General features: G+C 44.3%; 1 protein-coding gene across 1 annotated transcript in view; it reads right to left on the reverse strand.

Annotated features, from left to right (window-relative positions):
* PDLIM1 (PDZ and LIM domain 1) overlaps positions 1–17039 on the reverse strand; it is a 45870-nt gene that overhangs the window by 15938 nt on the left and 12893 nt on the right. The window contains exons 2-4 of the mRNA XM_082673210.1: positions 13710–13861; positions 12545–12629; positions 8535–8734 (exon numbers count right to left, since the gene is read on the reverse strand). Coding sequence (XP_082529336.1) covers positions 8535–8734; positions 12545–12629; positions 13710–13861 — 437 coding nt within the window. The remainder of the gene's footprint in view (positions 1–8534; positions 8735–12544; positions 12630–13709; positions 13862–17039) is intronic.

Genomic DNA, 17039 nt, shown 5'->3' on the forward strand with positions numbered 1-17039 from the left:
TAATATTGAAAAAGTAAGTTTTTACTCTAAGATCAGGAACCAGACAAGGATGACCACTCTCACCACTTCCATTCAACATAGTACTAGAAGTCCTGACCAGAGCAACTAGGCAAGAAAAGGAAATAAAAGTCATCCAAATTGGAAAGCAAGAAGTAAAATTATCTTTGTTCACAGATGACATGATCTTATATGTGGAAAACCCTAAAGCTTCCATACATGAAAAGAATTGTTAAAACTAGGACTTCCCTGGTGGTCCAGTGGTTAGGACACCACGCTTCCACTGCAGGGGCACAGGTTTGATCCCTGGTCAAGGAACTAAGATCCCACATGCCACAGGGTGTGGCCAAAAAAAAAAAGAATTGTTAAAACTAATAAAGGAATTCAGCGAAGTTGCAGGACACAAAATTGATACACAAAAATCAATTGTGTTTCTATATACTAACAAAGAATGATCCAAAAGGAAAATTAAGAAAACAATCCTATTTAAAATAGCAACAAAAGAATACAATACTTGGGAATAAACTTAGCCAAGGAGGCAAAAGACTTGTTCTGAAAACTATGAAACATAATAAAAAAAAGTTGAAGAAGACAAAAATAAATGGAGATATATCCATTTTCATGGATTAGAAGAATTAATATTGCTAAAAATGTGAATACTACTCAAAGTGATGTACAGATTCAATGCAATCCCTATCAAAATCCCAAGAGCATTTTTTGCAGAAACAGAAAAAAAAAATCCTAATATTCATATGGTATCTCAAAGAACCCCAAATAGCCAAAGAAATATTAAAGAAGAAAAACAAGACCAGAGGTATCACACTTCCTGACGTCAAAACATAGTGGAGGGGACTTTCCTGGCAGTCCAGTGGTTAAGATTCCACACTTCCAATGCAGGGGGCATGGGTTTGATCCCTGGTCAGGGAAGTAAGATCCCACAGGCGGCATGGCAGGGCCAAAACAAACAAACAGGTGTGGGGGGGTGGGACGGAGAGGAGACCATACTGCAAAACTACAGTAACCAAAACAGTATGGCACTTGCATAAATACAGACATATAGACTGAAGGAACAGAATATGCAGCCCAGAAATAAACCCTGGCATATAAGGTCAAATGATCTTTGATGAGGGTCCTAAGGATACACAATGCAGAAAGGATATTCTCTTCATTAAGTGGTATTGAGAAAGCTGGGTATCTGTGTACAAAAGAATGAAATTGGACCTTTATCTCACCATATACAAAAATCAACTAAAAATGAATTGAAGACTTATTGTAAGACCTGAGACCCTAAAACTCCTAGAAGAAAACAGGGAAAAGCTTCATGGCATTAGTCTTGGCAGTGATTTCTTGAATATGACAGCAAAAGCACAGGGATCAAAATCAAGTGGGACTACATTAAACTAAAAAGCTTCTACATAACAAAGGAAACAATCAACAGTGAAAAGGCAATCTACAGAATGGGAGAAAATACTTGCAAACCATGTATCTGTTAAGAAGTTAATGTCCAGAATATATAAAGAATTCCTACAACTCCACAACAAAAAACCCCCCAAATAACCAGGTTTTTTAAATGGGCAAAGGACTTGAACTGACGTTTCTCCAAAAAGATACACAATGGCCAACAACCATGTGAAAAGATGGTCAACATCACTATTCATCAGGGAAACACAAATCAAAGCCATGAGACATTATCACCTTACACCCATTAGGATAGATGCTACCAAAAACCAAAACAAAACAAAAAACCAGAAAATAACAAGTGTTGATGAGGATGGAAAAACTGAAACCCTGTGCACTGTTGGTGGGAATGTAAAATGGTACAGCACTATGGAAAACACTATGGAGATCACTCAAAAAATTAAAAATAGAACTACTGTATGATCCAGCAATCCCACCTCTGGGTATATATCCAAAAGAATAAAAATCAGGCTCTCAGAAATATTTGCATACTCATGTTCACTGCAGCATTGTTTACAATAAATAGCTGAGAGGTGGAAGTAACCTAAATGTCCACTGACAGATAAATGGATAAAGAAAATGTAGTATATTCAGATAATGGATATTATTCAGCCTTTAAAAAATAATGCTGTCCCAGAACCTTGAGGACATTATGCTAAGTGAAAGAAGCCAGTGACAGAAAGACAAATACTGCATGATTCCACTTATATGAGGTGTCTAAAGTAGTCACTCTTAGAAGCAGAAAATAGAATGGTGGTTGCCAAGGGCTGCAGGGAGGAGGGAAAGTGGAGTAGTTCAATGGGTGGAGAGTTTCTGTTTTCCAAGACAAAAAATTTCTAGAGATCTGCTGTACAAGAATATGTATGTAGTTACCACTACTGCACTTTATACTGAAAAATGGTTAAGATGGTATATTTTAAGCTATGTGTTTTTTACCACAATTAAAAAATATATATCTTTAGAACAGAAAAAAAGGAACTACTGGTACCTAAAACAACCTAACTAAAATCAGATAGATCTCCAGTGAATGATTCTGAGTAAAAACAGTCAATCTCCGAAAGTTACATACTGTGTGATTCCATTAATAACATTCTTGAAATAATAAAATTGCAGAAATGGAGAGCAGCTTAGTGGGTTGCCAGGGGTAAAGTGGGGTGCAGGGGTGGGAGGGAAGTGGATGTGACTATAAAAGGGAAACCTGAGGAATTTCTATGGTGATAGAAATGTTCTGTATGTTGGCCATATAAATGTCAATATTCTAGTTTTGATTTCATGCTTATGGTTTTCAGGATGTTACCATTGATGGAAACTGGGTGAACGTTATAGGGGATTTCTCTGTTTTGTTCCCTATAAGGGCAATATGAATCTACAAAGTTTAGTTAAGTTTAAGACAAATTTTCTCCAAATGATGGAGGCTAGACACTAACTGGAAATGATGTAGAGGAGATTTTAGTATGTGATTTTTATGTAGGTGGGGAGAAAGGATGTAGGCTGACTCAGAAAAACTGTTCATGTCTGAGCTGCCCCAACCTCATTACCCCAATGTTCACCAAATATGCAATTCTGAGAAACCCTATGTAATCATTTTTGGAAGGGGAGCCTGGTCAGAGTGTTCCCTAAGTTTTAATCTTCCAAGGCCTAGATGTTGGATCTAATAAGAAACCAGAGGAGTAATTTTGGGCACCAGGAGAAGAGGAAGGAACATCCAGACCCCCAGGCCAGTTCTCTGTGGGCTGTGGGCAAGTTTAGTTAGAGGGGCAGGCAGCCACCTTCATGATGGAGGTTTTCTTCTGACCAAGCTCCAGTGCGTCAGGGCTAATATCATCCCTCTGGTATCAACTGAACAAAGAGCAATGAATGCTTCCCTTTATTTCCACTGTACCTGCTTAGAAATCTGCCTCATGAGTTTATGGGGGGATCCCCTGAGAGCACAAATTGGAAGAGCTAGTATCTTGGGACTATTGTGGTGGCTACGGGAGCCCAGCTGCTAATTCCATGAATACCACTCCATCAGGAAGGTAATCAATTGTACTGGTTGGCTGAACTTAAGCTACAGTGCCGGGAAAGAAAGAAACTTACCCTAAGTTACAGCAAAATCTTCTCCATGACATTTGTCTACGTGCTTCCGCCCTCTGGAGCCCCAAGTACTGAGAAGTGATGGGTATGGAGCTCCTTACGCGTGCTGAAATCAGTAACAAGTAGCATTTACCGAGCACCACCAGAGGCCAGGCCCCAGGCTGGATGATAGTTTTTGCACATCGCATTGAAATTTCTCAGTAACCTGGTGGTGAGGTAGTTCATATTATCTGCGTTATAGATGAAGAGACTGAGTTTCAGAAGTTACGTGGTTTGCCCAAGGTCCCACAGCTAGCATGAGGCAGAGCTGGAATTCAGGCTCAGGCCCCTCTATCTATAAAGCCTGCACCTTTAAGAAAGTATCAAGCAGTATCACATATATAATGAAATCCAGGCCCCAAATCACCAGAAAATGACCAGAGTCCCTAAACTCAGTGGAAGGGGGTCAGAGGACAGGTGAAAGCTTTCTGCTGATCAGAGACACATTTCCTCCACCCACTTGGTACACAGTAGGCACTCAGTAAATGACTGTTAAGCTGAACTGACCCAGAGGCCCTCCCACTCAACCGTGTGTGCTGGGAGAACAGGAGGCAGATGGCGGGCACCTCTTGCCTGGCTTCCCCGTTGAATTTGGCAGTGGCAACACTGTCTGTGTTCCTGTCTGACGGGGATGGGGCCCTGGGAAATCCTACAAGACAGACGGCCACACACACACCAGGCTGCTTTGAAGGGCATGCGACAAAGAAACTGAGAGTGCGCCCCAGGGTATCCGTGATGACCTCAGATGCAAAGTATGAAGTGAGCCAATTCTGTAACCTCAGCGAATTTCACAGACTAAACAGTGGCGGGTGAGCGCTTGTGACTTCTGCTGACAGAGCGGCAACATGACCTGGTAGCTGCTGGGTTTGCACGAGAATCTTCCTTCACTGATATGCACAAGTGGCCTCTCTAGGAACAGACCAGTAAGCAGAGACCCACGCACAGGGCATTTCCTCTGCCAGGGGTTGCCGGTATTCCCACTGTTGCTGGATTCATCCTCAGAGAGTTTGGGATAGAGCAGGAGCTGGGACCCCTCTGCTGAGAAAGTCTGGACGGAGACGTGTGATAAAGACTCAGAGGCTGCTGTAGCCAAGAAAGTCTGCCACAGGAGGCAGGAAAGGCTCGCAGTGTCCAGACAGTAGAGATGGAATTGTTTCAGACTGGAGGGAGGGAACAGGCGGGGAGCAGGAGAGAAGAAAGAAGACATTAATTAAAGAATAACGGCCAAGGCCATACTAAAAATACCTCCCTGGCACATATTTCTGCCAATGCATAGCAGCCTTTCAATTAAGGATGTGTCATTTCCTGGGTTATTAAATCCAGATCATGGAACATTCCACTCTGGGACAGTAAAAGAGGGTCACATTCTCAGCCTCCCCCAGCACAAAAGCAGCAAAGAATGGGGATCACGGCTCTCGGTGTTTCCACCACTCAACTCCCCACTGAGCTGCTTGGGAGAAAGCTTCCCTTCGGGGTATGTCCGTGGAAAGCTTAGGGGGGCCCAGCATGGCGCTCTTTCTCAGGTACCCCATAGGCCCCCACACTCACTGTGAAGGGCATCCTCATCATCTCAAGCCAGTAGGGCCTGGCAGGACTCAGAATTGAAGGACGAAGAAGCATTAGTAGCCCCTTTACTACTACTATTGGTTACTACAATAAATGCTGGTGACCTTTAACATCTTGTAAAGCCAAAGTCACACGGCAGAAAGTCTCCCCTGCTAGGCCCTGCGAAGCTTAAAAGGAAATTGCAAGGCCCTCTCAGTGCTGGGCACAGGGACCTGCGTGCAGCAGTGCCCAAAACACCTGCCTCTCTTTTTTGGAGAGAAGGACTATGTGCACAGTATGATCAAGGGGCTCTCGAGAGATCAAGGGGCTCCCCACAATAGCTCTTTCCAAACATTTAAGTAGTTTGGAACCTCTTGTGCCTTAACCTGTCCTAACCTACATCTGCAGTAGTGGGTTTGCCGTTTAATCACCCTAACAGCTGGGCAGAGTCTTGTTAAAGGTGAATTGAGAAGAAATTGAACAGCAAAATTGGCTTCAGAGCTAGTATAAGAACTGAGGATTCCAACCCTGAATGAAACAAAAAGATAAACCTACAGACTGGGAGAACATATTTGCAAGCAATACGACTGACAAGGGGTTACTTTCCAAAATATGCAAACAGCTCAAAAAATGGGCAGAAGGGCTTCCCTGTTGGCGCAGTGGTTGAGCGTCCGCCTGCCGATGCAGGGGACACGGGTTCGTGCCCAGGTCCGGGAAGATCCCACATGCCGCGGAGCGGCTGGGCCCGTGAGCCATGGCCGCTGGGCCTGCGCGTCCGGAGCCTGTGCTCCGCAGCGGGAGAGGCCACAACAGTGAGAGGCCCGCGTACCACAAAAAAAAAAAAAGAGTGGCCCCCGCTTGCCGCAACTAGAGAGGGCCCTCGCGCAGAAAGGAGGACCCAGCACAGTCAAAAATAAATAAATAAAAATACTGAATACATAACTACTTAAAAAAAAATAATAATAAAAAATAAAGTGCACCTTTAAAAAAAAAAAATGGGCAGAAGACCTAAATAGACATTTCTCCAAAGACAACATACATATGGCCAACAGGCACATGAATGGATGTTTAACATCATTAATTAGAGAAATACAAATCAAAACTACAATGAAGCATCACCTCACACTAGGCAGAATGGCCATCATCAAAAAGTCTACAAAGAGGGACTTCCCTGGTGCCAATGCAGGGGACACGGGTTCAAGCCCTGGTCCAGGAAGATCCCACATGCCACAGAGCAACTAAGCCCATGCGCCACAACTACTGAAGCCTGTGCTCTAGAGCCCGAGCTCTGCAACAAGAGAAGCCACCACAATGAGAAGCCTGTGCACCACAACGAAGAGTAGACCCCACTCGCCGCAACTAGAGAAAGCCCGCATGCAGCAACAAAGACCCAACAACAAACAGACCCAATGCAGCCAAAAATAAGTAAAGTAAAAAAAAAAAGTCTACAAAGAACAAATGCTGCAGAGGGTGTGAAGAGAACCCTCCTACACTGTCGGTGGGAATGTAAATTAGTGTAGCCACTATGGAGAACAGTGGAGGTTCCTTAAAAAACTAAAAATAGAGCTACCATATGGTCCAGCAATCCCACTCCTGGGCATATATCTAGAAAAGATGAAAACTCTAATTTGAAAAGATACATGTACCCCAGTGTTCACTGCAGCACTATTTACAATAGGCAAGACATGGAAACAACCCAAGTGCCCATCAACAGGCGTTTGGTTTAAGAAGATGTGATACACACACGCATGCACGCACGCACGCACACACACCCCTGAATATTACTTAACCATAAAAAAGAATGAAATAGTGCCATTTGCAGCAACATGGATGGACCTAGATAATATCATACTAAGTGAAGTAAGTCAGACATATTATATGATATCACATGTGGAATCTGAAAAATAATACAAATGAATCTATTTACAAAACAGAAAGTCACAGGTATAGAAAACAAATTTATGGTTACAAAAGGGGAAGGGGGGAGGGATAAATTAAGAGTACAGAACAGATACACACCACCATATATAAAATAAACAAAGATTTACTGTATAGCACAGGGAACTATATTCAGTATCTCGTAATAACCTATAATGGAAAAGCATCTGAAAAAAAAAAATATATATATACATATAAAAAACCGAATCACTTTATACATATAAATACCTGAAACTAACAGAAGATTGTAAATCAACTATACTTCAATTAAAAAAAAAAAAAGAACTGAGGGTTCCAAGAGGAAAAGACCCTCCGAGATCAGACAAGTTTGGAGCACATGGTATATTCCAACAAGTCTGACTGTCAGCAACATCTAAAAATCAGGGGATTTCAGATGAAAAGCTCTCTGCCTTCTGGTTTGATGAAATGAATCATCAGAAATGGGAATCCCAGGCCTGCGTGTGGTGTCTGGCTGGAGCCAAGGAGTGGTTCCCCCTCTGGATGGGGCATGCACTGTCCAGCCGCCACGGGTCGCTCTGCTCCCCCTTGTCTGTACTCAGAGCTCTGTCCTTGAGTCCTTATCTTCCCTGCCACCTTTGGGCATGTGAGGTGGTAACTCGTGCCCTAGTCCCTCCCGTTTTCCACCACAGACAACTGATCCCATCTCTTACTCTCTGTCGTCAAACCCAGTTCTCTACCATGGGCTGTGAGATTCCCAGTGTTTCTGGATTCATCTTCAAAGTGTTTGGGAGGGAGTCGACTCTGGGCCCCCTCTGCTGGGAAGATGCAGAGGATCCTTTGGATAAAGACTTAGAGGCAGCTGTGGCCAAAGGCGACAGGCCTCCCCAGCCCTAAGCAAGATGCTTCCTTAGACCTCTCCACCATGGCCACCTGCAACCCTTCCTCTCCCCTGGGCAAGCCCACCTCTGCCTCTGCCCCAGATCTGAACCTGTTCTAACAGACACACATTTATATCCTCATGGACTTCTTTCTATTATCTCTACTGGGCCACTTGAGGGAAAAAGGCAAACACTGCTTCACTGAAAACTGCATTCAGGTGCTCTTCCCTCGCTCAGACCAAATGGTGATCGTAAGCAGAAAGCGCAAACTATAAAAACTGAAGAGTTTCTTGGGAGGCAGCAGAACTGTCAAGGAAGGAAAATGGTCACTTAGAAGAAGACGATGACCACGGAAACCAGGATGATAATAACATAGGTCTCGGTGAATACTCAGTTGGTGTGTCAGACCCGGTACTGGCATTTTACAGGTTACTTCTTATTTTACAACAGCCCCACAAGGCAGGTGGTATTACCCCCTTTTTAGAGATGAGGAGAATGAACACAGAAAGAACTGTGCTAGAGTAGGCATTCTTCTCCCAGGGCTAGTGGCTGAACCTTCTCCCCGCTGCCAGCACGAGCCTGTCCTGGCGTGAAAAGCCTCTTCCAGGACTGGCCCAGAGCGGACTGCACGGGCCTACTTACGCTCTGCCATTCATCTCCTGCCCGCTGGCTGCCGTCTTTGACTCCAAGGCGTTGTTGAAGTTGGAGATGTTTTCAGGGGAGTAGAGGCCAGCTGGGTTGTTGTACTGGTTTGTGATGACCCTGGGGGCAGGGCTGGAGGCAGGTGAGGCGGTAAAGGGCATGGCACTCCGGTTGTGGGCGCTTCCTATGTGTAGGACCTCCTGCGGGCAGAGATCAGAGGAGAAATCGGGGGGGTGTCCAATATGCACCCCTTGATGGACGGTACAGGCTGAGTGCCAGGGAGAGAGAGGTGTTCCAATGAGCTATGATGGCCCTGGCTCAATGCCAAACTAGCTGAGGGGCTCTGACAAACCCACCTGACACGGGGCAAGACCCAGGACGTTGCACGAGCCAGGCACGTGTGCAGTTTCATCCGTCAGCTCTGCCTCCTGGTTCTTCCCTGAGGCCCAGCAGAGCCTGATCTCCTGCTGGGTACCCCTGGGCAGGACACCCCCTGATGCCCTGGGCTGTCAGGATCCAAGTCAGAGCTGAAACACCCTTTTCAGGGCACATTTCCAGAGGGATTAAGTACCAGGAAGAGAGGAACTGGCATCACTTTGGTGCGGAGCAGGAGATGATAAAAAGTGGAGATGAATTCCCCAGGAAGGAGCGGTTTAGAGAAGCAAGATCAGAGGGTTGTGTCACCAGTGAAGCAGCTGCCGACTAGGCAGAGAAGCCTCAGGGCGCTGGCAGAAGGGGCTAACGGGGAATGACTGATCTGGTGTTTTGTGTGGGAGAAGGCCAAGGCTGATCAGATGGAAGGCTGGGGGATACCTGCTACAGAGCGGTGCCCAGGGGGAGCTGCAGGAAAGGACTTTGAGTTCCTCCTGTGCTCATTCCCCTCTTTCTGTAATTTGAGGAAGCGCCTCCACCTCCACACTGGACTGCCAGGGCTTGGTGGATAATCACTACGGCTGCCACACCTAGCAGCTACTTTAAGAACACCCCCGAAACCTTTTTAAACTAACATTCGCCTTTTGAAAAAGATCACGGCTTTTCTGATGACTCAGTTAGCAAGATGCTTTCCGCATGGGTGTTCTGGTTCAAACTCTGCTCGCAGGTGAGAGCGTACTCTTTGCAGCCTGCTAAACTCGATGTGCGTCCTATTTTCTGGGTCTCCCAGAAATCCTCCTGAATCCTGTACTCCTTGTTAACACCCAGGCCCAGAATGACTGCCCTTCCTTTTTTTTTTCTCTCTCTTTCTTCACTAAACCTTCAAGTCTTTTACACTTTCTTAGAAAACGATGATGAAAACCACCAGCTTAATTCCCTGTGTACTGACTTAAAAGACAACATGAAAATGTGTTTATGATGATTCAGATAGTCTCCCTCTTCAACAAGTCGGAATCAGTGCGGTTTTACTGTATACGTTACGTTGAGCTGACTTTATCCACGTTGGAAAAAAGCTCAGTACACACAGGTTGTTCACCAGAGGGGAAGTATAATTAGTTAAGAAAATAACTTCAGCAGTAATCAAAGAATGGTTAAGTACGTTCCTCGGCACAGCTACCCCAAGGAATAAGAAGGGGTCATTAATGGCAGCAGACTTCCCGAAGGGTGGCCTGGGACTCTGGCCCCCGTCAGTGGCTACCCTGCAGCTCTGTGGGGCAGGTGGACAGCGGCAGCCAGGACTGCAATTCTTTCCTCCTCTCTCCTTCCCCACAGCAATTCCTTAGGAGCATCTTAGGATGCTGAGCACCAGGGAAGAGCCCTCATGTTTCTGTCTTGGCTCAGTTTTTTCCCTGTTGCTTCCTGCTCGGCTTTGGGCAAGTTATACTTCTTTCTTAGCCATTGCACAGTGCCCAGCACACAGCAGACAGTCACAGTGTCATTCCCTTCTCCTTCCACAGAAACACATTTTCAGTTAGAATGGAAGTCAGTAGAAAATGCAGGTTGGAAATTCTGATTTTTTACTTTATAGAGAATCTCCTAAGAATGTATCTGTTTTGTATATAAAAGGAGTATCTCTAACCCCATGTGAATACTGGTCTTTCCAGAAGTCAGGCGGTTAATTCAGGGCCTGCCTTTTGGAAGGGATGATGTCATTGTTTGGGCTTTGTATTTATGTCTCCAAGGAAACTCAATAATGAGGAAATATAAACTAGGTGTGTAACTACACTGACCTCAGATAAGCTGGGGTGTGGGCTAGCCTTACATGAATGAACAAATCCTTTAGTTATAGATGAACTCTGCTCTTACTCATTCCTCTGTTTTAGAATGACTGGAAGTGGAAGATTTTGGAAAAATGAGAGGTGGGAAGTTTTTCATATGAACAAAGAATTACTGGAATCAAAAGAAATGTATAGTCAAGTTAGATGTTAAAGTGTTGGAGATTTTTTTTTTAACCTGAAGAAAACTACCTTCAAAAGATTAATATAGGTACTCAGATTATATGTTTAAGATGAAAATTCAAGTATAATACATATAAAAAGTATAACTAAAATGTAAGCATTGCCTTACTGAAGTGGAAACTAGGATTTTAGATAGACCACATTAAAACAAAATCATTCCTTACATATTATAAAACATACATATAAGGACTTAACACATTAAAACAACATTTATAGTAAATCTAATGAAGTGGCTGAGAACTCCCTAGGAAATTGGAATTGACTGTGGCATGTCTTAAATTAGTTTGCACAACTGCCAGTTTATAGACTGAATGCCATTTCGTGAACTTTCCTTAGAGGGGCTGTACAGAATAATATGGTCATGTCAGTTTTGACATGCCAGATGCAAAATGATCCTTAAAGTGACTCTTAGGACTAAATATTATTTTTATTAATGGGAAAAATTTTCTATGACTGCATTTCTGACAGTTGAATGGAAGACATTTGAGAAAATAACCATTCACATACAACCACTCAATTTACCCACACTAATGTACCCAGTGAGTTCAATTTCATACAAGTTTCTGTTTTAGGTATAAAAGGTAACGAGCTATATGTTATCTTTTGATTATACCTCAATACACCATAAAAATGAAACAGTGTCCCAAATTTAGAAAAAGAAAATTAAAGTTCAAATCTTCAATTGGGGCTAAATGTATAACAACCACAAACCAGTCTAAAAGGAGTTTCAAAAGCCATTATTGACCTACCTACTAACAACTCATTAATTTATCCGAGAGACACACTTTGTGAAAAGTAGCACATCAGAAAAAAAACAAAACAAACGAACAAAAAGTAGCATATCAGGAGTGAGGAGTTTTACAAAGATGTTCTAAACATTCTTCTCTACGTTTCTCCCCTTGTTTCTAAAGACTACCCATTCATTGTAGATAAGTTAGGAGATGTAGTTAAAGAAGAAATACAATCGCTTATAATCTATTATGTACAAATATGGGATCTCAGGACAGTCTCCCATCCAGGAAGTTCTATTTGGCCAACAAATTGTGCATTGACTCCCTATCACATTTTCCAATATGAACTACCACTTTATTTTAGTAATTTTAAGATCTCACTGTAAGAAAACTAGAGATTCCCATCCTAAGGCTCTTGGAAACCAGGCAGTAGGACCCAGGACCCGGGGTGGGGCGGGGTATGTCTGGGTTTACTACTAAATTTCCTTGTAGTTCCTCTAGGCTCTAGGCCTTCTTTTTGTCCCTGGCATGATTCATTTGCATCTGCAATCCATAATGAGCTGAGTCAGCACCCCTATTTTGCCATGGTTCTGCCACCCTGTTCTGCACAGGAAAGCTTCCACACGCTTCCCGTATCCCCTTCCTACCCGCTGTGTCCAGCCAAGGCCCTGGCGTCACTGCCCTGGGGTTTTCCAGCCCCTTCCTCCCACAGTTCCCTTACGGGAAGAACCAAACAAGAGCCAGGTCCCAGCAGTGTCAGCGGAGGGCCCTCCCCCTGCGTCCTATCCCCTGCCTCCAGGGCAGGAAAAACGGGAGTGTGCCTAGCGGTGTCAAAAGCAGAAAGGCCTCTGGGTGCTGACAGCAAGGGCCATGGTGGGCAAGTACTTACTTGGGGTTCAGAGGCTAAATTCATCTTGTATGGGTGACGTTTCCCTTCCTCTGTCACCAGAGGAGACCAGATTTTCTGTTCAGATCTGCAACAGATTGACAAAGCTGCTGTTTCATGCATGCTAAATAAATAAAATATACTAAAAACGGAGTGGGAAAGTGTCCCCTCTTGCCCGACTGCTAGCCTCTGAACTAGCACTCTGCCCGCGCCTTCCCCTCCATTTTGCTATCAGTGTGATTTTCGGAAGCACCAACCTCATGACATCATGTCTGATGGCTGTGTGCGCTCAGCCCTGAGGGATTTCCCAAGCTGCTGTCATTCTTCCAGCCTCATCCTCCCCCACTGCGCTCTGTACCGCTGACCCAGCCACACCGGCCTCCTCCATGCTCCTGGGCATGCCTGATGCCGCCCCACCTCTGCTCAGGACGGAACAAGCTCCTCTATCTCATCCAGTGTTCCCGATCCAGACCAGATAACCAACTTGTTCGTGAAGTGTATCTGGACCAAACAAAAGTGATGCCTCCTTTTCTGAGCTTGGAAAGGATTTCCTTGTACCATTCACACAGCAACTCTCTAGGTCGTGTCTCAGTTTTCATTAGCGTAGCATTTTTTCACTCTTACGGGTAAAGAATATTTGTACTTATCTCTTTATTTTCAGAGTGCCCAGCACAAGGCCAGATATATACAAGATGGAGCTATTCAATGTGTTGGTAAATGGATCAAAAAAATCAATTAATCTGTAATGAATGAATGTCTTGAAGGAGAAGATGTGGACTGAGATAGAAATGGAGACAAGAATGAGGGATGAATGTGCTTTTGAGGGGATAGTAATAGTGCACCTCCCATGGGGGTAGGGCTCTGAAGTGTACAAGATGGTTTTCATTTCATTATACTGATTTCACTACCTCAAAATTTTGGTTAGTTGTGTTAGGTCAAATGAAAATGCAAATATCTTAGAGAAAGATGCCCATACTATGAAGAGCACTGTGAAAATTAGAGAGGAAAATGAGCAACCTGAAATTTCAGTTCCACAGACCTCTGCCTGCCTACACCATACAAGGCACTGAGCTGGGTGGGTAGGGGATCCTGAAATAGGTGAAGTAGTCCCTGTCCACAAGCAGCTTCCAGTCAACCAGAAATGAGCGAGTGTTTCCACGGGCCTCACCTGGTTACTGTGAGAGTCATGTTGTCTGTGCAGCCCTTGATTTTGTTCTGAGCTTCCAAGTGTGTCATATTGCTGGTATTTTCCCCATCGATGGCTGTGATTACATCTCCAACACATAAATTAGCTGTAGCAGCCTTGCTTCCGGGAGTGACCTGGAAAAAAGGAGAGGAGAGCTGGCTTAGTTTACCGTCTGTCTCCAAGGAGACCACTGAGTAAATTACCACTGGATTAAGTATTCACTAATGTGGATCAAAGCATTTAAGAAGGAAAGAAGGCTAAAATCATAAGTTTCAATAATAATGATCCTTTATAGTTATGTAATACATCATGGTTTACAATGAGTTCTTTTCTATATACCATCTCATTGGATCCTTACAATAACCTTGTGAAAAAGGAAGGCAAGTATCCGGCCCTATATTGGTCCCCATTTTAGATACCAAGAAACTGAGGTTTAGAAAGATCTGTGACTTACCTGGGATCACCCAACGGATACATTACTGTATTACTAGTCATCCAACTATCAACAGTGTAATAGAGAGCCAGGACTCAAGCCCTAAAGCAGACCCAATGTTCTTCCCACTGTCTCTTGCTGCTTCCCTAAAATAAGTCACCAATTTAAAAAAAACACACACTTAGAGAACATTATGTACAGAAACATCCTATTTCTATAAAAATCTTAACAATTAATATGCTATTTACACACAAAAATATTGAGATACTGCATACCAAACTTCACAGTATTACATTGCTGTAATGTTTTTGGTTTATACAATGAGCTTGAATTACTTTTGTAATTGAAAAAAGCAACAAAGAATATTTTAAAATACAATAGTATAGGTTTATACTGGTTCATTTCCTCCCAGCCAGGAAACTGACTATTAGGGTTTAGCCCCTTTGGGTGGCTGATTTACAGGCCAGTGCTTCTAAAACCAGTGGTTCCAAATTTATGGGCAACCAATGCTTGGGGGAAGCCAGCCAATGACTGCAGTGGGTCATCAAATTCATCTGCCTAGTGAGCGTTACACGTGACCTGAATAAATATCAAGCTTCACGTGGAGATGTCCAACTATCTTTCAAGTGAACAGACGCTATCGTGATGACCAAAGTATGAACTCATTTTGAAGTAGTCCTAACCTCAGAGATGATTTTTCCTATTAGGTATTTTCTAAACCAAGGTATACTAAAAATAGGACCATCATCCCAAGGTCAGTCCATGACTTTGACATTAAGAGACCTTCCTTGATGAGAAGTCCAAGCCCTCCAGGAGCAGAGTACGCCCAGACTCCCAGCACCCACAGGGCTCTGGCCTCACCTTGGAGAAGGCCCTTGACCCCTGGGAGCCCAGTGAAGAAGATCTTATGAACATTTGAGGGTCTCCGTAAGGCTGAACCACAGGTAAGAGGCCTTTCAAGACATCAAATCAGGACACAAGGCTTATGTCCTGAGCCTCCGTGTCTGATGCAGTTTTCAGCAGCCAGTCTCCAATCGGCCCTCGCCAAATGGAAAACACCGACCCTTCTGAGGTGGGCCAGTGTGGTGGCTGCTGTCGTGGCCATCCCCCCATCAGTGCCCTATCCCCACAAAACAAGGGGTGGATGACTTGATCCTTGAGGTTCCTTCCGGTTCAGACATGCTATGACTTTATCAGGCAAAACTCTCCTGGAATGTAGCAGGATGTGGAAACCAGTGCAGAGATCCTGACCTCCTAACCTTCCTTTCTGGCTTTCCCATCATCTGTTTACCAGAGATCTGGCCTTTAGAAAACAAAAGTCCCCAATCCAAGGTTCGGATCTTCTTCTAATGCAGCCACGGGGAAAAGATATTTTATACAGGCGAGCGTAGGCCACACTCCTTTCATTTGACTTCGGGGAGTTAGTTCTGAGTCACCCAGTACGTGCCATAAAGACAACTTCCTCTCATTTTCTGCCCGTCTTCCCGAGAAGACTCACCTGGTGTGACTTCATGTATATTTTGCTTTTTCTAAAGAACAACACAGACCCCTTGTTTTACAAATGGCCCTAAGCATCACTTTATTTGGGATGAGCCGTGGTTCTGAGTTGGCAAACTCTGTCTCCAGGGAGAACAGCCTGATTGAACTCATTTATCACGACCAACTCTCATGGTCTTAAAAAGAAGGCCCCTTGGATAAAATCCGGAATCACTAATGAGGTTCCTCAGGACTGTGCCATTCCCCTACTAAGCTCTAGCTACAGGGGCCTTCCTGCCTTCTTTCCTGCTTCAGGGCCTTAGCACCTGCTGTAGCCACTACCTGATTAACTTCTTGGCTTAAATGACCCTTCTCACAGAAGACTTTCCTGAATCCTCCAATCTAAGTTACATCCCTTGGGCTTCCCTGGTGGCGTAGTGGTTGAGAGTCCGCCTGCCGATGCAGGGGATATGGGTTTGCACCCCGGTCCGGGAAGATCCCATATGCCGCGGAGCGACTGGGCCCGTGAGCCATGGCCGCTGAGCCTGCGCGTCCGGAGCCTGTGCTCCGCAACGGGAGAGGCCACAACAGTGAGAGGCCCGCGTACCGCAAAAAAATAAAATAAAAATAAGTTAGATCCCTTGTCAACCTTCCCCCTGCCCCCCCCACCCCGTCAACATTTTCATACACTCTCTTCTTCATGGCACTTGTCAGTTAGGTTTGTAAATCTATTCTGTGGGTTTGTTTACATAATGCTTGAGAGCCTACTAAACAGTAAGGTGTGGGAGAGCAGGATTTGTCTGCCTTATGCACTGTGGTATCCCCAGTGCCTAGCAGTGACTGGCACATAGTAGGTGCTCAATAAATATTTGTCCAATGAGTGACTGAATCCAAAATATCTAGCGGTTGTTAAATATGTAATCATGCTGCTTCGTTCCATCCTTTAAAAAAATGACTATTTCAAAAGGAATCAAATAATCACTTTCCCCAGCATTGCTATCCTGGACTGGGACCACTCACAAAACTAAAATGAGGAGATGGGGGCGGTGGGGGGCAAAAAGCCTGAGAAAATGAAAATAGAAATTTCCTTTTACTTTCATATGCTCAGCTGCTAAGAACTCTGGAATTTCCAGCATTTGGTTCCAACTGTCTTGGAGGTGAGGCATTTCTGCTAAGTACATCCCGACAGATCCTGGACAAGTCAGAACCAGTCTTAAGAGCCCTGAGTCTGAGTAATCAAGGCCTGGCCATCCTATCTTTTGGTCTGATTTATTTTTTAAGCCAAATTAATGGGGAACCAAAGGAAATCTCAGAAAGTTATAAGACAACATTATTAGGTGGGGCTCAGATGGAATCACACATAAATAAAGTCCGCATTCTTTTATGAGCTGTCTATTTCTGGG

This window comes from Grampus griseus (assembly GCF_964374135.1).
Source record: "Grampus griseus genome assembly, chromosome: 16".
NCBI classification, from domain to species: Eukaryota; Metazoa; Chordata; class Mammalia; order Artiodactyla; family Delphinidae; genus Grampus; species Grampus griseus.